Source organism: Leptonotus elevatus, chromosome 8, assembly GCF_054856555.1.
Source record: "Leptonotus elevatus isolate MCC_2025b chromosome 8, RoL_Lele_1.0, whole genome shotgun sequence".
Classification (NCBI taxonomy): Eukaryota; Metazoa; Chordata; class Actinopteri; order Syngnathiformes; family Syngnathidae; genus Leptonotus; species Leptonotus elevatus.
This window is the reverse complement of record NC_141246.1, coordinates 8,174,244-8,195,742: the sequence shown is the minus strand read 5'-3', so window position 1 is coordinate 8,195,742 and position 21,499 is coordinate 8,174,244. Positions and strand designations below refer to the sequence as shown.

Sequence of the window (21,499 nt, the reverse complement as noted above, 5' to 3'; positions counted from 1 at the left end):
GCCACTGGACTTACAGGAAATCTGGAGGACATTACCTAAGCAACACCTGCGACCTGCCGAAAATGCCTGTTACCACTACTGGTGAGGATAATGAGAGAAGAAAAGCAAAATGACCCAGGAACTACAGTCTGTCTCCTAGTCTCTAATCAACGTTCTTGGCCCTACGCTAAACTTCTGGCCACGGCACATATTGATGTTTGGAGAAGCTGCACTTCCTGAGCAACTCCTGCGTGCTGCAGATATCACCTAATGCTACCGCTATTGGCGAGGACAATGGCGGGAAGAAGAGAAAAACTAGCGAGGAATCAATTGGGGTTGTGTTTCTAATTGCCTCTCTTTGCTATCTTTTGTCCGTCATTTGCTCAACAGCAGGTGAAATTGATTCACAATCATTACGGCTTCCTAACTGCACAGGTTGATATCCCAAAAATGCGATTGACTTGGAGTTACACTGTGATAGTTATGCTTTCACTCTGTTTTTTGGCAGCATATTTGACCAGGTTTCACACTGCTATTCAACTGAGTAGGATATTGTCAAGGACATATGGGTTAAGGAGGAATGTGATGCATTTTCCTCTCTCTATTAAATACAAAGTGCTTCACTGACAACATATGAGGCATTAAATGCAGCTCCCCATTTCCAGTCTCACTGGTAAGCAATTTTTTTTTTGGAAAAATACACATTTCATATTGCATCGAATGAAACACTTATTCCAAAGGGAGAACTGAAGGAAAGGCTGCATTTAATTTACACTCTAGTATGTGGACATCTGTCCATTACGGGATGTGAAAATTGGCAAAAAATATGGAGTTGGTCCAACGTTTTTCTGCTATAACAGCTTACACTCTTCTGGGAACACTTTCAGTGAAAATTCTGTGACATCAGTAGGGGTCAACGATGACCATCTTTGCGATGGATGGGAGGTGTTTGATGGAATTGAGGCCCGGGCTCTAAAGATCTTTCACACCTCATACAAGCATGTCCTTAAGGTGTGCACTCTTAAATTGAGAGTTTATCTTAGTAAGATGACAAGGTCGATTCAAGGGGGTCTAGCACTAAATGAACCTTTTGTCTATGTATCGGATTTCCATATTGATACAAATCCAGTGTAAAGGCAAAGGTAACATATGTTGTTATAGAAGAGTACCCACTACATTTCCCATTGTTGTTTTTTAAAAGCGCTTCAAACCAAATATTGTTGCCATTTTTGCCGTGCAATCACAGTGTAACAATGCTCAGTACTTGCCAGAATGCTGTAAAAAAAAAAAGAATAATAATAATCATTGCGCCTTGTAAAAATAAGAGTGTGTGGAATTTGCAGTAGACAAACTGAACAAAGTGTTGCAAGGACTTTTAGTGAAAGTGGAGTAATCTATATGGGGATTAAGCAGCAATCAATACACACTCAAATTGAATGTCTTAACAAATGCTATTGTTGAGACCTGAGGAAACAAGTTTTGTGCAGTTTCACCTTTGCTTCAAGTTCTTTTCATGAAAGCTCAAACTCAAAATTCATCAAATGATGAGCTAAATGAGCAGAACATTATACTTTATAATTGAAATAATAATTGCTCTATTATAACACCACGTAAAAATGGCTTCCGTCGTAAGCTGTTGGTTGAAATGATACATGATAAAAATGAGTTTATTTGTTAATGACCCCGTAGAGCTTTGGGGAAGTGCCATTAAAGGAGTGAAAAAGCAGCAGACTGACCATTTACGTGCACACAGAGGCCACAGACAATCTCATTCCATAGCACGCCCGGGAGCAGTTAGTGATCTTAATGGTTAGTTATGCCGGCACGCGACACATCTTTCTCATCTTTCACCGACGAGGACGTTCCAACTGCACATTTTTTATCAAAATCGATTTCGGCTGCAGCCTGAATGTGTTGGGGGGGAAAAAGTGATGTCTAACGGAAAAGGTTACGGTATTCTTGACAATTGTGGTAAACTTGTTGCTTGATATAGAGTGAAACACCCATTTATAGTGGGGGGTTGTGTGCCAGTCCCACCTGCTTTAAGTGAAAATCCACAATATAGAGAGACCATATGCTTGCCCCTCCCATACTTTTAAAACAGATTTAAACTTATTTATCATAAAACACAAGACATAGTACACCACACACGGTAAGAGTGTTTTTTTTCCTCGATGTGTGCGAGGTCCGTCACATTTTAGAATTCAGTTTATATGTAAAAAATCGTAATGTGTGTATCCAGCTTTACTGAGAGGTACTTACATTCGATCGTTGGGAATAATCTTGTGTCCGTCTTTATACCAAGTGACCAAGGGTTGAGGGAAGGACGCCAAGGGAGGCGGACTGAGGACGGCAGCCTGGCCTTGGCTCGTTGTCGTTCTCTGCTCTTCTCCTGAGAACCTCCCCATAACTAGAGGAAATGTTACGTACCATATCACTGATGCCACCCCTTGCACTGTAGATTCGAGTTTTTCGTACTCACAGGCCACTTGCACCTCTGTTCTCCCATTGATTATGGCGCCCATCCTGTTCCTAACTGTGCATTGATACAGGCCGGCATCAGTCCTCTGCAGCGACGGCACAAACAACCTAAAGATGGCATAAGAGATCAAATATAGAATGATAGTTAAGTTGTGGGAAGCCTTTTCATAAAACTGAGCTGGTTGGTAACTTAAAGTGGCACTAAGGAACTTTCAACCTTAATAAAGTATTTCCATAACTCTTCTGATTAAACATAGTTGAGTGGTAGCTTTGCCATAGCCTGAGGGGGTCTGTATCACTTTTTACTGGCACTAGACAATTTTGAGGAGGATGGTAGGAACACTACCACACAAAAAAACTACAAATGTGCTGACTGGTTTATGGCATACGTCACTTCCCCATTTACCCATTTGTTACAAAGGTGGAAGTCAACTTGAATGTCGACGCACGATTACTGCTTTCCTGGCAGAAGCTGCAAAACAACTGAAATGTTTTGTCTGAGGAGACAAAAAAGAAAAAGGAAAATGAAAGCTACCCGGGATAAAAGGACAGTAAGGTCAACATTGGCCCACATTTAGCTCGCTGGCATGAGCTAAAAAACGATGCAAAGCGCTTGTCCTCATGGGAAATGTGGTCTTCCTTCAGGCATAACAATATTGCTTTTGTCCATATGGCACCGCCATAATCAATGTAAACTGACAATGATATCAATAACAATAATAATTATAACATTAATAAAAACATATATAACTACACTACACTTCAAAAGTTTGTGGTCATTTATAAATGTTATTTTTAAAAGAAAACCTTTTTTTTCCCATCGGATACAAAAAAAGTACATTTCAACAGTGACTCGCCCCAAACCTTTGAACGGTAATGTTTACACATACATTACGTACGTATCAAGAGTCTGATTGGTTGAATGATACTGAAGGTTACAATAACAATTTGCCCAACCCTTCCGTAACCAATGAGATCTTTGATCCCGCCCACACCTCCTCTTGATGGCTCACTGTGACAGATTATTTCACAGAGCTTCTCAATTGCAGTGAAACAAATAAATGTATCAAATAATAAGTAAAAGAAAACATAAATTAACTGACAAAATAATAAATAATACATAAATGATGAAATAACTAAACAGCATATCATGTGAATAATGTTGCCTCCTGGACAGGGGGTCCCTTTATCTGTGATCCCGTCCAATGGTTTATTCTTTTTTCTTTTTTTTTTGCCGGAATGTTTCTCTGAGTTATCCTTTTCCGGATGAGGGAGTTCACACCGTGAGATGTTGATATTTGTGAAATGTGGACTTGTAAATCTCCTTGAGACTCATTTGTAATTCAGGGCTATATGAATATTATGATTTATTAATTGAATTTCCTTTTCTTGTTTATTTTGTTAAAGAAAAGAAAATGGAAAACCTTCCAGTGAATTTGATGAGTGCCCGATAAAGGGCGAAGGAATGTATCCACTGACCAGAGCAGTTTTAGTTGACATAGGTCGGCTTCAAAATAATGTTCTCTTTTTGGCACCCTTACACTGGCAGGCATGTTTATTTGACTGCATGCATGTTGTTTTCTTTTATTCCTGAGAGGTTATTAATGAGTTTTAAATGGACAGGGGATTCCCTAATGGCTATCTTGGCGTAGGATTTAGGTTGCTGCCATGCTGGACAAACTCCCCAATGCAAATATGCACACCAACACACACACAAAACTGGACATCGCTTAGGGGCTCATTATGAATAATAGGCCAGCCAAGTACTTAACTCCCAGGCTGTCAGTGTATGATGCCAAGTTTTGCGCACAACACACACGTACTGTAGGATGTTGTATATGCATTGTTTGTATGCTGGCATCATCCTTCAAAGGCTCGTATAATTCACTTTAATCAGGAATAGCACATAACATAATAGAATACAGTAGCTCTCTCCCTCTCTCACTGTCATACTGGGGGGTCCATTACATTTCTATTAGACGGGTGCAGCAAGGCCGTCACTGCAGTTCTTAAGCACCCTGCGACTTTAGCTGGTATATATCTCACTAAATTCAAAGTTCAGTGTTGACAGATGCCAATCAATACAATAATTTCGGTGACACAGTCGCTGCTTCGCTCGCAGGGCTCAATTCTCGGGATGATTTAGGACAAGTTCAATCAGCTTATACTGGCGGGGGCGGCTTGGAATCGACCTAGCTGCCTCTGTTACTGGGTGGGCTGAATTTGAGAACACGGTGAATTGGAAGATATGAATGCAGGGGGAAAAAAAAGGTGTTTTGGCGAGATTTGCCAATTAGTTGTATATTTTCCGAAAAACACAAGCAGCTAAACCAGGATGCTCTTATTCTTATTTATGTCTTTAATTAAGACAATAGGGGAAGAAAACACATTCTTACTTTGCCTAAGAAACTGTCAGACTAAGATTTGCTTCTAATAAAACAGAACCAAACTTTAACCCCTTGACAATTTCTTTATAAAATATCAATAATGTGATTTTTGCATGATTATTTCTTTTGGCACATTACACAAAGGTTGACCATATTTTCATTTCCAAAAAAGAGGACACTCAGGCGGGCCTCAAGATATTTACATGTTACTCAGTCTACTCAAAGACACCAAATATTTTACTATTTTATTAACGTATGCCTCCTCTGTATAAGTAGAAAAAAAACTCTCATTTGAAGTTTTATTTGACAAATAAATAAATAATGACATAACAATCTATGCCCAACTTTTCTAGGTCCTGAGATCAACTTTGTATTTTTCTTTTTTAAATGGGGAGGGTGGGGATCAAGCCTGCACCTTCTGGCTTGTGAGTGCAGGCCATTACAAGTGAGCTAAACCGGTTGGCTGCTGACCCAGCTCTGGACAGTATGTGGAGGAACGTAAAACACTGACCTACTTCTAGAAAAATAAAATATAACAATAAGAACATGCATACACAAAACGAGCCATTAATTTTTCCCAGACGTGGTAAAAACCCGGTGCACAGCGTCTCCCATTTGTCGTGCAATGAAAAACTGACATTTTGGTGGGTGGCGGGGGTGGATGGGGGGCGGGGGGTCGTGGGGGGTGCGGGGGTTGGGGGCCGGTGGGGTGCCTGGTGGGCCTGCAGTGCCCCGTCCTGCTGCGTTGGGCCGGGGGCGCGGGCCGTGTTGGGGCGGGGGGCGCTCCTGCTCCTGGGTTTGCTCTCCGGCCGGTGGCCCTGGCGGGGCCCGGGGGTCGTCCTTTGGCGCTGCCGCGGCCTGGGGGGCCCTGAGGTGTTGCGCTTGCTCTGTTCCGGCGGGGGTCGACGGCTCCCCTCTTTGGTGGAGATTTTCATGCATGCCAGATCCACCACACCAGCATCTACCGAAACTCAGACACAATCTGTTTCCTCCTCAGGTTATTGAATCGGTGGAGGCTGGTGTCTGCGGATCTCACGCGGCTTCGTCTGTCCTTCCTTCCTTTTCTCGGTCTCTCCTTTGGTCTCTTGAGGCCTCCCTGATTTTATGTTTTTTGGATTTGTTGGGGTCTGGATGTTTCTTGGGCTGGGGAGGAGTTCTGGTGGGGGGTGTCTGGTCGGTGCTGGATTTCACCTTCCTTGGTTTTCTTTGGTCCCCTCGGGTCTCCTGGTGTTCGGTTTAGGTGAACGGTATGAGATTTTTTCTAATAGGTTTTCTGGTGAGCTAACAAATACACGCACGCACGCACGCACATAAAAAAATAAAAAAAAGAAAAACTGACATTTTCATGATTTTTTTATATATTTTTTTACTTACACCCAGAGACGATGTAAAAGAGTGCACATGTCCGGGCAAAAGTGTGTGTTTGGTCACCCTAAGTATACATATATCAGCATCAGGCATTGATACCTAAGATCGTAATTTAACTTTAAATAGGCGCAAATTTGGAACTGGAATCTGATCTACTAATCGGATGTAATCTACTACACACACAAAAGAAAACTATTAAACATACAGTTTACTTTTGGCCGCTTTAACATTCACATCTCTGTGATGAAAAACCTGACTTGTGTCACTCTCCGCTTCATCTACACTCAACTGCAACTTCCTCAACTGACAGACAGCAGCGCTAAATATAATAGCGTCTGGCTTTAGTTGTTGTCGAAAATCCATCACTGTGAAAAAGGTTGAAAACTTTTGTCGTTCTTTTAAAAACGGTTTGCTTTCCTGTTTTCTGTCCCAACCTCACAATTCAGAAGTTGGATGTGCTGCTGTCTTCCTGCCAACATACAAAAAACGCATACGCTGCATTCTACAGTACATGTGTGAAAGACGCCAAATATGGAAATACGATGGCTCAGTAGCAAAATTGGATCATCAGTCTGTGCCTCGATTTTATGCAAAGTTTCTTGTAAATCTGTAGAAATAATTACACACAAATGACCAAAGCATAACCCCCTTGGTGGAGGCAACTGCTGTAATGGAACAAAAAATACCAATGCCATCTTTTTAGTAACTCTAAAACACATTGATAGGTCTTGGGTGTGATTCCAGTTGAATACGGCAGCCATACTGCTGATAAAGAGACAATTAATCAATCTTCGAAAACAACCTAACGGGTTTTGTAAAGAAATTCTGAAGTTGTCTATTAAAAAAAGTGGCTGTTTTTAGCAATCTTTGAACGACCGGAGGTAAAATATCCTCATAAAATCCTGTGGCTTTGCGTCCTCTCTGGTGTTTGTCCTCACATCAGACTTGTTATAAATTTTGACAGCGGTGCAAAGACGACACACACAGCGCCCTGCCAATCTGCCGTAGTGCCGACCTCATCAAACTACAGCTGCCAGAAAGTTGAGCGCGGTCCAACGTGTTACACAACACCGCCTGCTGTCTCACCCTCTTAGTGGATCGGCTCTCCCAAGTTTGCCGCTATTTTCAATGATGATGAAAAACGAATGATGGATTTTATTCCGCGGCAGCAGTTCTGCCAACAGGGACAGCTTGGCGCTTACCAAACATTACACGGGACGAGGAAAAAGAGAAATTCTAATTACAGAATTGTGGAATATTTTTTTGGGGGGGGGTTTGTCATCTAAATGTTGGGACTGTCTAGATGATTTTTTTTTTCACTATTTCATTTTTTACAATTTTTCTTGATAAAAGGACATCAAGTTCACCCACCCGGCTTGACAGTGCCAATGAGTTTATGTTATCATGACGACTATGTGAGCACTGAATCTGAAGAGAAAGCCAGCCATTTTCACTCATGGAGGCAGCACTTCATCAGCACAACACCAAATTATACTTGACGGATCAGTGCATGTGGTACATGTAGTGGATTTATCGTCAAAATAAATCCAAATTGATGCCAAGCACTTTACAAGGCAGTGGGAAGCTCTAATTCCACCTAACCAAACACCGAGGACAAAAAAAGGTCATGATTGTTATGTCAAAACAAATTATTTTACAATATGACATTAGAAATATAGACCAAGAACTAAAACAAAATATTAAATGTTAATGTAATAGAGTAATTTTCTGGATTAGTGATCCCATGAGGTCCCTATAAAAAATAACAAAACGGTCTGTTGATAGAGATTTGTCTTCTTTGATGAAAAGTGACTGATGAAAATGGACCCATTTAGCCACGTACACGGGGGCCAACAAGACTAAGGCAGCCAGTTGGCGGCAGCTGACCTGTACTGCGGCGTCCAGTCGGTGATGTTGCTGCTGTTGAGAGACCAGCGGTACTGCAGTGGCCAACTGCCTCCAGCCAAGCAGGTCAGCACCAGTCGGTTTCCCTCCAGCACCACTTGTTGCCCCAGGCCGACCCCTCGCAGGTAAGGTGCCACTTCTGACAGACACAAAGAGAAACACAAGTTTTCAATAAATTAACACTTTCACAATGGCAAACATTGAGCATTAACGGATGGCACAGCAAGATATTGTTTCTGTTTTACATTCAAAATGTTGGTTCTTTAAATAAAATCACCAATTATTTATTTATTTTTCTATTTCACTCGTGGTATGATTTGGACAGACATGAGCCTGAGGCCACAGCATTTGACAGCTTTGCAGTTTTTGTAAGTGTATCAACTTGAGGTTGTTCAAAGACTTCAAATGGAAGATTAGGATGCTCAGCAACCTGAAGTCTGTACAGGTAAAGCTCTATCAACCTCCAAAGCATTCGAGCTTTTGTTGATGCTGAGTGACAACGCAGCCCTCCGGATACGCTTTCCTCGGCTTGGCGCAAAAATGCCTGCTCTATGAGTTCAGCGGTTTCATCAGCGGTGGTAGCAGCAGGCCTTCCGCTGTGTGATTTGTCAAGAAACGCCACATGGACAGTATAAATTGCTGTCCATATTGGAGCAGCACAGAAAATGTCTTTCCAGGCGGGAATTTTGCAATGAACCAATGTCATTTAGTGAGCCATGAGAAAAGGCTTACAAAAACAAAGTATGCACAATCTAATGCCGATCTTGCATCTCTCCAAATTAGAGCAGAACCAAAAAAAGGAAGTCCTGAACTAAATCTTCTTATTATGTATTAATTTCACCTGCGGCATTTAGCAAATGCCAAGGCAGATATGAAAGCATGGTTCAGAAGAAAAACATCTGACATCGGAGAAAAACCTGAACTATGCAAACTTAATGCATTTGATAATGATTATGCTCCTAAAAGCAAAAGTGAAAATTCCTCAAATCTCATTTAGGATGATGACAGTACAACGTAATGCACAACATAAAGGCCACCATGTTCATTTGCGAAGAAACAAAAGGTGCAGGTCATGAAGGGGGGGGGGGGGTGTAAATGGAAACAGCAGCCATTAAAGGTAACAGTAAAACCATTAAATTATATCTCTTCATAAAATATGTGTGCGAGAGTCTTAGCTGGGGGGAGGTGGGAGGTTCAATTATTAGCCAGAAAATAATTGAAGTCATTCACTCGGCTTTCCAAGATACATTTGATTTGGCAAATGGTGCAGGCATCATCAAAACAATAACACTGCGTCTGCACTCGTGGCACGAGAGATCCCACCCCTGCTTTACTGCTTAATACATTTCGAACATTTCTCTCGCCTCACCGTCCACTTTGTTTGAACCGAAAGTGAATCAAGATTGAGAAGGGAGCGGACAGTGGTAACCTTGTTTTAACAAAGCAAATGTTGACAAACTTGGATAATGATTGGAATGTTTTGACGTTTGAATGGTGGACAAAAATCATAGTCTGATAGATGCAGTGTGCAATTCAAAGCTGTGGAATTAGCTAATTATGAAATACGCTGCTTCCAATGACAAATCTGTACACAGATTTATTCTTTTGTCTATTACTTTTATTGTTGTTTTTATGTTTCAATTATTTAATTGTGGTTAATGTTTAAATATCCTTGCTTTTCTCGTGATAAATGTCATACTACAATGACTTGCATGATGTATCTGTAAGACCTCTGCATTCCTCAAATTATTTGCCATTAGGTATACAATTTAAAAAAAACAAACAGGCAGTAACTCTAATTATATTCTCAGTTCATAGAAGCAAATGGACAGTTTGTTTCAACTCTGATGCTAACTAACATAGCAGTTCGACCGTGCTTTGTAAACAAGTTCCCCGGATCAGTAAGAATCACCTTATGATATGTGAAGACGGTGTTGAGAACTCCGGTACATTGATATATAATCACTCTACGTCCATGCCACCTCTGGGTGGGTCAATTATATTTAAAAATGCAACATACTGTTAAATTATCAGCAATATTCACAATAATAAACCAAAATGTGTGGACGAATAAGGTGTCAAATACACACCTTGCCCTTTTTTAATGGCCCTATTTCAATACCATGAGCCAAATTGCAGGATCCCTGACGGCCAAGTCACAATAAGTTTCAATCAAAATTTCACTTAGAGCATTAGATGTGCGCAATGGGTTAAAAATGTCTCAAAATATCTTGGGTAAAAAGAATGAATGTGTTGATTTCGTCGTATTTATTTATGAAAATTGAACTGGCCCGGTCAGGTCAGCAACTGTAAGGTACATGGCGGCCCAACAGAGGTATGGCCCAGACTCAAAAGGCCACGGTTAATGTTGGACCCTTATTTGTTAAAAAAAAAAAAAAAGGAATAAATCACCAAGCATTTTTAATTGAACTATAAACATAACCCTGCAAATGAAACAGCATCGCGGGCAGACCTCGGACCGTGCGTCAAATCACGTAGCGGCTGACCCCAACGAAGCTGAACGCGCTAACAAAAGTGATAAGGCCGCAGGTGCACATTAGTCACCAGCACATGTCGGTGCAAAATCACAGACTTCATCGAAAGTGTGACAAACTGAGTCTGTCACTTGCGATTCCAGTAGAGACAATTATTCCTGCAGTAGTCAGACAAATAGTCTTACTTATAACACAGGATTGTCTCAAATGAAAAGGGGTTTGTCCAAAAGGACATCATATTGTGGATCTAAACTCATGTTGGTTGACTTTGTCGAGAGTTTGTACTTTGAGGGGAAAGCAACAGTGTTGAACTTTTCTTGGGGACTTTGCCATTTTTCCTGCACCAAAGGACTTTGAAATTCTGCTGCTGAAGGAACTTATTCAATTATTCAACATACAAGGACTGGAAACTTGTTTAACACATATTTTTTGGACACCGAAAAACTGCAAGTTTTGTGAAAAGATTCTACCAGAGCGGCGCTCCGACTCAACCTTGTCTTTTGACTGTCCCATTTTTATCTAAATCAATAATCAATCAAATCAAACCAAAGGGTGATAAACACTCGTGCTAAATAATAACAACAATATTATTTGCTAAACATGGACGATTTGAAATTTTGATATCAATTTTAGCACTGACAAAGGAACGATCACACCATTTGCTTTCGTGGGCCACATCAAAATAATTGGTTCCCAGATCTGGCCCCCGGTCCTTGAGTTTGACACCTGTGCTCTAAATTGTCTGCTGGGTAGAATCCAACTCACCTGTTACCCTAAAAAAACAAAAATAAAACGGATGAATGATATCACTTCACCGTTGTCAAGATAATCACAACAATCTTCAACTATTCTGCGATTACACGTCACGAGCTGATGGCGAGCAGCCAGAACGTTATTCGATACAACCAGTACTTTAAGGTCACAAGTGCTTCACTCTCAAGTCTCCTTGCACATTCTAAGCAGCTCTCTCATTCAATGTCCATTGCATTCGCTTCCACACTCCTTGTTCCCTGCGGAGATCCCAGGGCCACATTTTCCTCCCTTCTCTCCGTCTTTAGTTGCCCCCTCTACTTTGGATTGATAGCTGCCTTCGCTGAGCACACGGGGGAAATGTTCCATCTGCACGTGATTTATATGGGAGTCCGTGTGTGCGTGCGCATGTGTGTGTGTGTGTGTGTGTGTTGAGAAGGGCAAGGAAACGGTGAGTAAGTGTTAACACGGCCATAGGAATTTATTTGAAAAATTCCTCACTGGATGGCTAACGGCGCTGCCTCGGCCATTCGGTTGAACGGGCGACATGACTCATCTTAGTGTGTGCATGTGCGCGAGAAGCGGAGATGCAACCTTAACGCTTGATCATACCCGACGACTCGACTAAGAAAGGCTCGCGCGGTTGCACACTGTAAAAATAGAAGCATGTGAATGTTTTCTTTTTTGTTTTTTTTTAAGTGCCCCGGCTATTTCACTTATCTGCACTTTCTTCATAGCTGGCTCCACTCCTCGTGGCCCTTTAATCCTACCGTGTGCTTTAAAGCCAAGTCCATTAGGAATGACAGATGGAGACGGCCGACGCTAGCAAGCATGCGAGAGGCGCAAGGTCAGCTAACGGGATGTTTCGCTGCCTTTGTCGCCCCGCTGACAACAAACCACTCTCCGCCATTATGCCTTAAGCACCTGTCCAACTATTGAAAATCACGGTCGCTCCTCGTCGTTGGCCGTCGCTTCGACTGCGCCAAAGTGTGCAGAGAGGACAGACAAAGAGGCAGACGTGAACGTGTGTACGCAAATGAAAAGCTACTATTTGTATTCTAGCAATTATTTTGGAGATTTTTTTTTATTTATTTTTTTAGTAGGAACACGGAAATGATGAGCATGCATGGTGGTTTCTTTGAGGATAATCTAGCAGTCTCTATGATTTTCTTGTGGTCTGTTTTTATGCATCTGAAAGCTTTATGCATATCACGACAGGTTTTATTTTTGGTTGCCATCCTCATGTTCTATAATGTGGTATCCACGACGTTGAATATCTTTGTTCGTCCTTAAAGGCGGGTCTGGCTTGTGAAGTGAGCTGGATGTTGGTGAATGAGAGTCAATTACTGTTTATTGAGATTTATTGTTATTTGCTTAGTATTGTTTAGTGATTTAAAAACAACAACAACAACAACAATTAAGCAATATCACATGACTTTTTGAAACTGATACAGTTTGGTCATCTTTTTCCAAAGTAATAACAAATGTTTATAAATGTCTTATTTTGAATAAACAAAAAAGATAATAGCCTGAGAGTAATTACTGTTAGAGGCTAGAATTTGGATTTGGACAAATTTAAGATAAGCAATGGCTCTAAATGATTACTTGTATATTAAAATAGTTGTCGATTAACTTGGTAATTGATTAGTTGTCGATTAATCTATTCATTTTGGCAGCTCTAAAAGCCTACTTTATATAATTCACCAATGGCGGTCTGCAGTATTTAAGGGGAAGGAGAACAGCTGCTTCAATGGACAGCAAAACAAGCTGGCTGTGTTCACGCCCACAATGGCCCAAAATGTAATTCTGCAAAAATACCAGCACTTAGTCTAGCCTGCCCCTGCGTACAGTACACCTCGAGTCAGACTTACGCTGAACGCAAAAATTTAAATCATAGTGTCATTACTAACACTCAATTGCAAATATGTCATGCTTACCAACGTAACAGCCATAGCTAATGTCATCTTGAGAGAAAACTCCCCATCAATGTTGTAAAATTAATCTTAAATTTCATTACAAAAAATATTTCTGGCAAATAGGGGTAGGAGAAATCATCAATCTTACATACATGTGTTGGTGAACCGATGTGCCAACCTAGCAAGCCTGTGAATAATTGTGGACGACTTTTCCTACGGTAAATAAAAATGAGGATATGATTGAATCATGTTACATTAATCATTCGCTAATGTCTTGGCGCAAGGCCAACGATGTGTTCGGCGACTCCACCTCGCGCAATAAACACATGTTGAAGTCCGTCACAACTTATCGGCGTGCATCGATAATTGCAAACATCATGAAATCGTCTGAACAGTAATCTAACCGAATCCCGCCCCGTCTGTCTTAAATGAGAGGTATTAACATGCAAAGGCTAATTGATCACACCTCGATTTGAGGCATGAAATTCCGATTTGGCCGGCCCAACGTAAAACTGTTTTATCGGCAGTGGGAACCATGCGGTGTTAATGATTTGGAGTGGGAGAGGTCACCACTGGGGGCAGTCACCCTAGAAAAATCACTTAATCTTCATAGAGCTACACCCCTGTCGTGAGACTGGGCTGACAGAATGGACTGATGATGAATACTGATTCGCTGTCTCGCTGCGCGCACACGCACGCACGCACGCACACACATCTTTGCTGCATGGGAACGAAGGGGAGAAAATACCTAAATCAGTCCTTTTTATGACATGTAATTTTACTTTTAATAAGCAGTAGCAATTTGTGCGGCTAAGCATTTCCCCCCACTGCAGTAGACTTTTTGATTATTGGGTGCAAATGAGTTCTAGTCCATTTTGATCTAATAAATCCGCCTGCGCTTGTTTTAACAGGCATTTACAACACGCAATTAGGGCGACACCGTGGTTGGGGATGGGATGAGCTTAAAAAAAATTCTTGTTAATAGCACGCTGAAAGAAATAGGGGGGGGGGGGTGCAATTACTGAGACAATGCAAGGTGAAGGGGCTGATGATGATGAGGATGATGGATTAGGTCATAGTTAGATGAACACGAGAAGAGTTTAACCAGTGCTGTTCATGCGGCATTTGTTTACTTGTGAGGGGGAGAAAAACTATACATCCTAAGATTTTAATCATTTTTCCTTAAAATTGCAGGAAATTAATATCAATTATCTATTCTTCTTATTTCTACCTCCTGATTGTAAAACAGCCACAAGAGGGTGCTGTCACAATTGCGATACCTTGAAATAAAGCCAAGTATCGGCCCAGTACTGATACCTATCAGTACTCATCTATCCCTACTTTTTTTTTCCTTTTTTTTTGTGTACTAAGTGTCATTATCTCAGTTCTTAGACATATCAGATATACAGTGCATGGGCATTCAACTTTAAACAGTTGAGCTAATCTGTACTGCATTGCTAACCAAAACAGCAGCAGTGGCGCATGTAGCCTATTTCTCTGCTAGTGTAGTGAGGCTACATAGCGGTCCTACAGATAAGGAAAGTTACATTTAGGGATGTTCAGAAAAAAAATCAAGATATTTGCCAGTATAGCATTTTCCCTTCAAATTGCATGAAATTAATAGCAATTTCTAACCTTCTAATTTCGTTCCTGATCATAAAACGGACACAAGAGGGCGATACCAGTATCGGCCGTCGTTGTGCGGACCGATACCTTATCGACATCGCCTATACCTATTTTTTGGAAAATGTAAATTTTGAGATTTGAGACTATTTAAAATCACAGTCCTACTTATTGTGTTTAACATTTTGTAAGTTTGATTTAAGAAACTTTCATGTCAATTAAGACCTTGATTTTAGATTTGCGTATTCAGTGCCTATAAAGACTTTTTAAAGGACCCCCGGCAACCCTGCTACATTCAAATCAGTACGTGTTTACCCCTATGCATCAGAAATGATTTCCTATGTAAAATAAATAAATAAATAATAATAATAATATGGCTTCAGAAAACAAACAAGGTCAAGTAGCGTTTTGGAGCGTATCACGTTTCCACTTCACAATGTAGCAACAACTAGTTCAATCATGCTTGTGTTTTAATCAGGTACACTTAATCAAAAGCAAAGTGCTAAATACATGTAAGTATTAATCAGCAAATGTAATTAGTGCCTTGGTAATATGTAAATTCACTTCGGATGCAGGTCTTTGACACACACCAATTAAGAATGCTATAAGAGACACTTGATCAGGAACGACCTCCTGCCTGAGCTCATGATGAAGCTAAAGTGGCCCCCACGACCGGGAACCCCCGTGTGGCGACCCGCTGACTCGTAAAGGGCTGGGCTGAACTTGAAGGGGAAGCGGCGCCACGGGCTCAAGGATGAGAAGCTCTATTCCTGGATGGCAAAACAGCAGATAAGCATGCACACGCGGGAGCAAAATGTTTCCTTGGCTTGCGGCTACAAGACACATCCTCTTATCTTTTCCAACAATTCCCAAACAGGAGGCTGCGGGTAGTGCCAGCACTTTATTGCTATTATTATCATTAAATTGCTAACAATAGCAGCGGCTGTTTTAAAAGACTACAGCGGAGATTACGCATCCTTTCCTCCACACCCACCGAGTGCCGCACCCGCGCCAGCTCCTATCGCGCTCTCCATAAGCTTTGACTGAGAGCTATCAGATCGGAGCCGACAGGTGACTGACTGATCCCGACTCTCTGATTGACAGATGTCAGAACAGACCATAAGTTACCGACGACGACGCGTAAAAATGCAAGCGGGTGCATGTGTGCCCGGACTGCCATTGGGTGAAATGGTCACGACTTTGACTTAACCCGATTCAAGCGTACAGTGGTGCCTTGAGATATGAGTTGAATTCATTCTGTCCACACTTGTGGCTAAAAACACTCCCACTGGAATCCAATGGAAATTCCGTTATTGTCATTTTGATCTGGTTTTGATCAGATTGAGTTTTGTTTCCTGTTTTCCCTGTGTTTTCCCTTTTTCATGTCATTTTATTCATTAGGTTTTTTTCTTCACCTGTTCTCATCAGCCCGCAGTCTATTGTGTCAACCTATCAGCTCCCTCTCGCCACCGTCCAGGTGTTCCTCATTGTCTCGTCAGTTTTCTCGTATTTGCTTCCCTGGTGTCTTTCCGTTTTTGTCGCTTCATTGGTTTTGTTGATGTTGCCAGTCGTGGTTCCGCTAATTCATTGTGGTGAGTTCCTACCAATTTGAGGTTTGTTTGTTTGTTTGTTTTTTTGCATCGAGTCCTGTTTGGGAACAAATTGTCTCGTTTGCTTTTTATTTAAAAAAATGAATAAAAGATGAAAATATTTTTTAGATTCCTGCGCTCGTTATGTGACAATCAATGTGTTCCAACCTCTATTTCAGTGAGGAAAAATAACAATATATAATATTGTGTTTTGTAAAAAAATATAGTGAGATAACATAATTAAATAGATTGTAAATAATTAAGAGTTTATGCATCCTCATTTAAAGGCAAAGTCAACCTTAAACATTTCTTGTCAATAATATGTTTTATGTGACCTCACTCGTCTAAACATGACAATCTGATTAATATTACATTTGTGGAATATGAGTTATGCAGCAAAATTCAGCCGTTTTTATCCATCTCACGGGGCTACCATTTTGTCACTTGCTGTCAACTGAAGATGAGCCGTGATTGGTTGATACATGAGACCTGAGCAACTGCGATGTCATTTTGACGTGACAGCAAGTGCCAAAATGGACGCCTACTGACATGGATAAAAACTGCTGGATTTTGCTGCTTAAATCATATTGCACTAACGCAATATTAACCACAATACCATATTTAGACTAGTGGGGCTGCATAGAACATAATATTGTCAAGAAACAATTTTGGGGGTTGACTTCCCCTTTGGTGTAATTCTCTTTGTTCTATGATTAGCTTGATGGTAAACTCCAACTGGCAGTGGAATGAAACAGCTTGTTGCCTCTTTCCAATGAATAGTGCAATACTTTCCGTTGAACTGAGTTCACTCGAGCTCTCGTATCTTAAGTTTGCTCAAAGCAAAAAAGTGTTTATATCGGCTCAAATCTCCCAAAACTCCTAAGTCGAGTCAGTTGTATATCAAGGCGCCACTGTATTTAAATGCGGATGTGTGTGTTCATGAGAGCAATTGCACAAAACGATATCATTTGTGCTTGAGGCCCTTACCAATGCAAGCATGTTATTATTTATGTTAAACAACGCCGCGTTATTAACCTAAATTAATTATGAGTCATTCGAAAATGTCGGATTATTGCTTTCTATGGCATTTAATAATGCCGCTAATAGTGCATGTGCAAGAGTGAGCAAGAGCGAGACAGAGCGAGAGGCAATCAGATGGAAGAGACTGTGATCAGTGACATTTCTAAGGGGCGGGCCACCCTGCAGGGCACATCTGCTCGAGGACACACAAATGCTACATGATACTGTCGGCTCTGATCGCCTGACGAGCGCACATTAGACAAGAGCGACAGTCGGGGGTCCTGAAGTTTATTTTATTGCAGAAGATGCGCACACAAGTTGTGTAATTGGACTGTAAAAGTGAGGAATAAACTGAAGAATTGGTCAACTAAGGATACATTATTTATGAGAATGTGTTTTCACTAGGGGTGTCAAAATCAGTGCATTAATTTTGAGTTAATTTAAAGTTCCTTTAACGCCACTAATTTTTTGAACGCGTGATTAATGACCGCCCCATACTTGGAAAAGCTTGTACTGAGGTAATTCCAGTCGCAACGCAGCACACACGTCGACCTCAAAATTTAGCTGTAATAATTTTAATAATAATGCATATACAGTATTTGTGGAGACTGGGGTCGAGTTGTACTGTGTTTTACAATTTTAAAAACGTGCAGAATTTCAAAAGTTACTTCATGTTAAAGATTAAATAGATAGCTCTTAACATGAAAAGAAAAAATGCACTGAGCTGTCACCAATGTCTTACAAATGCAATTATGCCATCTAGTGGCAGAAAAATTACCTTAACACAAATATATATTTTTCATTTTAACTCAAGTTTATAAGTTATTATGTAATTACTGTATCAAATCACTAAAAGATGCAGCCATATTTCTATTAGTTTACCATTTTTTTTCACCTTCATGTTAACAAGAGTAAACTTATATTTTAATGTACATTTAGAAAAGATATGAAATTTGCAATAAATTGTGAGGTAACTATTTAAGTCATGTGATTAATTGCGATTAAACATTTTAATTGCCTGACACCCCTAGTTTTCATCTTTAGAGTATCTAATTATTTTTTAATGATACACTGGACAGTCAACACCAGGTTCATTAAAAGTATACTTGTTTGGCACACGATCCTTCCATTTTCCCTCAGATAAAAATATGACCTGATCATTTATTTTAGGGACATTCGATACCACTTTTTTCAGACCAATAAATGTACCACATATGTACCCATGTTGCGGCTGGTGCATGAGGGATTCTAAGGAATAGAAAAATGGAAATAAGTGAGAGTCTCAAAACACTTGTCATTTAGTCTGGCGTCTGTTCTTCTAGAAGGGAGTGAAATAAATAGCTCCCACTGCGCCCGGAAACTCCACTGAGGAAAGTTGTGTACACAAGTGACTGTGAAAATTGTTCCACACTTTGGAGTGACGCACATACTCAATAATTAAATCCGTTTTACCCGCTTTGCTTCCTCTTTTCCAATTCCCACATACACCGATCCCCAAACACTTTCCATGTCCTCATTAAAACATGCTCTGTTGGGAACCAGTGTGTGGTAAAGTTTGTGTGTGTGTGTGTGTGTGTCTAAGTGTGTTGGGTGGATGGGGTCAATAGCAGCCCGCTCCCGGGGGTGTGTCCTTGTCTGACACGATCATCACACAACCTTTACACTATCGCCCTGGGCTCCACGCACGCTCGACCCAGATCCAGATTGATACCGAGATACGACTTCTCTCAGACAAGCGATCCTACGGAAAAAGTGTCTCGGAGCTGTCCGCCATTACGCACAGTAGAAGCCCACATGTGTAGAGTAAGAGAAAGCGACGTCCGACCTTGAGGTCCGTCGGGCGGGCGAGCATCGTATGCCTGAGCTACTGTATTTAACGACCTTGCTTCTCTCTCTATTGTTTTTTTTTTCCCCCCTGCTCCGGCAAGTGATTGTAATTGTGCTATTGTTTAATTATCCTTATCTTGTCTCACCTCTTTGGAGGATCATTTAAACCCAGCTCACTTCTTCCCGATTGTTTTTGTTCTATTTTCTCAGCTTGTATTTTGCACTAAATCTCTCTCTCTCTCTCTCTCTCTCTCTCTCTCTCTCTCTCTCTCGCTTGCTCTCTTATGTGTGCATGCATCCAGGCACCAATCATATCGCCGCTCTGACAGCTGCCACTGGCCTGACCTTGGACATTGTTGCCCGCCTGCTTCTGAAGTGATTGACGAATTGTATCCTCTCATTCATTATTGAAGGTGGAGATCGCGAGCGTGGCGCCAAGGGGTATCGCCGTTACAGCCCGGCAGAGCAGACGGCGGTAAAGTGGTTGGGTGGAGGGGAGGTCATCCGAACAAACAAGAAGTACGGAGGGAGAGAAAGGAAGGGATGCTATTGGAGAATGATAATGGCTGGAGAGGATACAGGTGGCGTCCTTAATAGCTTTACGTTTGTGACTTTGAGCCGGTTCACACACGTTGGTTCGAGCCGATGATAGATAGAAATGTCACACGGCAGCTTGTTGGAGCATTTAACACCACCGTCTCTCACAGTTCAGGAAACAACCAATCACAGCTCAGCTTCTGAAAACAGGTGAGCTATGATTGGCCGTTCCCTGAGCAAGTGGCAAAATGGCCACCTCCTGAGTTGAATAAAAACGGCTGGATTTTGCTGCATAACTCATATTCCACAAATGTAATATTAATCAGAATGTCATGTTTAGACTAGTGAGGTCACATATAACATATTTTTGTCAAGAAATGTTTAAGGTTGAATTCCCCTTTAAAGACTGTTGAAATTAAATGAATACAACTCGTTAATCAAGTAAGTTTCAAATGCAGATCAGTGCTTTTGATCATGAGGAGGCCCGCAGTGCACTGCTGGGGTCATAGGTGATTGGTTGAGAGAGGTCATAATCTCACCCGTGTGGGTGTTCTGCACAGAGAGCCGAAATATCCCTGCCAAATAGCTGCGTGCCATGGCAGTAAACTTCATTGAAATGATAATAGCATGGCCGGAATTGCCTGTGGGCTTCTATTAATTGCGAGAAAATATACAGGTTTAACATACCTGGTGAACAACTAGACTATGATGCGGCAACAATCTAATCGAGACATGGCTTTATGCAATAGCTCAACACTAAAACCCTGATTCAAGATGTTTATTTGTCATATGTACAGCAAAAGCGCAATGGTAGAACTTGGCAATGACATTTACTTTGCTAGCCTCGCTCCCCTTAGAAAAACAATATAAAAGATTTTATTTTATTTTTTACTATTTTAAATAACAAATGATGAACACTGAAGGAAAAAAAATGAGGGTTTGGTAATATACAGTACATAAGAACAATTTAAAAGCAAGAATGAAAAAATAAAAAGGACAGTGTATTCAAGTTGTCAGTCACGATAGTCTAGTGAGTAGGCCTACAAAAGAAAAAAATAAGTGTTGTATGCTGTTCCTGATAACATTTGATGCCCTCTGTGACATAGCTGTCATACATGAATGAGGTGTATGTATAAGTTTATGCACATATTTTTTTTTTTATCTCTGAGAACGATTGTTACACTCAATCCTTCCAACTCAAGCATTTTGAAACATTTCAAGCATCTTGTTTTATTGGTCCTGACACTTTGACATCGCACCATTATTCACTCATGGACTGTATCCAATGATACATGCTAACAGGGATGAGTAATTTCGGCTCAGGTGCCAACAAAATCCAATAGTGAGTCTCCAGTGTCCATCTTTGTCATCCATTTTGAATGTTGTTCCACAATCACCATTATTTTATGTCTATTTTCAGACGTTTATCATATCCCTCCTCACCAGTCTCCATTACTCTTACCTTGTGTTCATCTCAGTTCCATCTCTAGCGTAAGATACCATTGATTTTGTTTTCTCTCTTATTTTTCTGACCTGGCCCACTCTCTCCATTCTCTTTTCTGAGTGTGTATGTTACATCCTCCGGCACTGCTATTTACCCGTTAGCTGCAATACGTGGGCAC

At 40.9% G+C, this 21,499-nt stretch overlaps 1 protein-coding gene across 3 annotated transcripts in view; it reads right to left on the bottom strand.

Annotated features, from left to right (window-relative positions):
- sdk1b (sidekick cell adhesion molecule 1b) overlaps nt 1-21,499 on the bottom strand; it is a 249,036-nt gene that overhangs the window by 157,216 nt on the left and 70,321 nt on the right. For all 3 annotated transcript variants that reach the window (XM_086082687.1, XM_086082685.1, XM_086082686.1), the window contains 3 exons: nt 8,103-8,259; nt 2,462-2,568; nt 2,242-2,389 (listed from right to left, as the gene is read on the bottom strand). In XM_086082687.1, the coding sequence (XP_085938813.1) occupies nt 2,242-2,389; nt 2,462-2,568; nt 8,103-8,259 (412 nt within the window). The remainder of the gene's footprint in view (nt 1-2,241; nt 2,390-2,461; nt 2,569-8,102; nt 8,260-21,499) is intronic.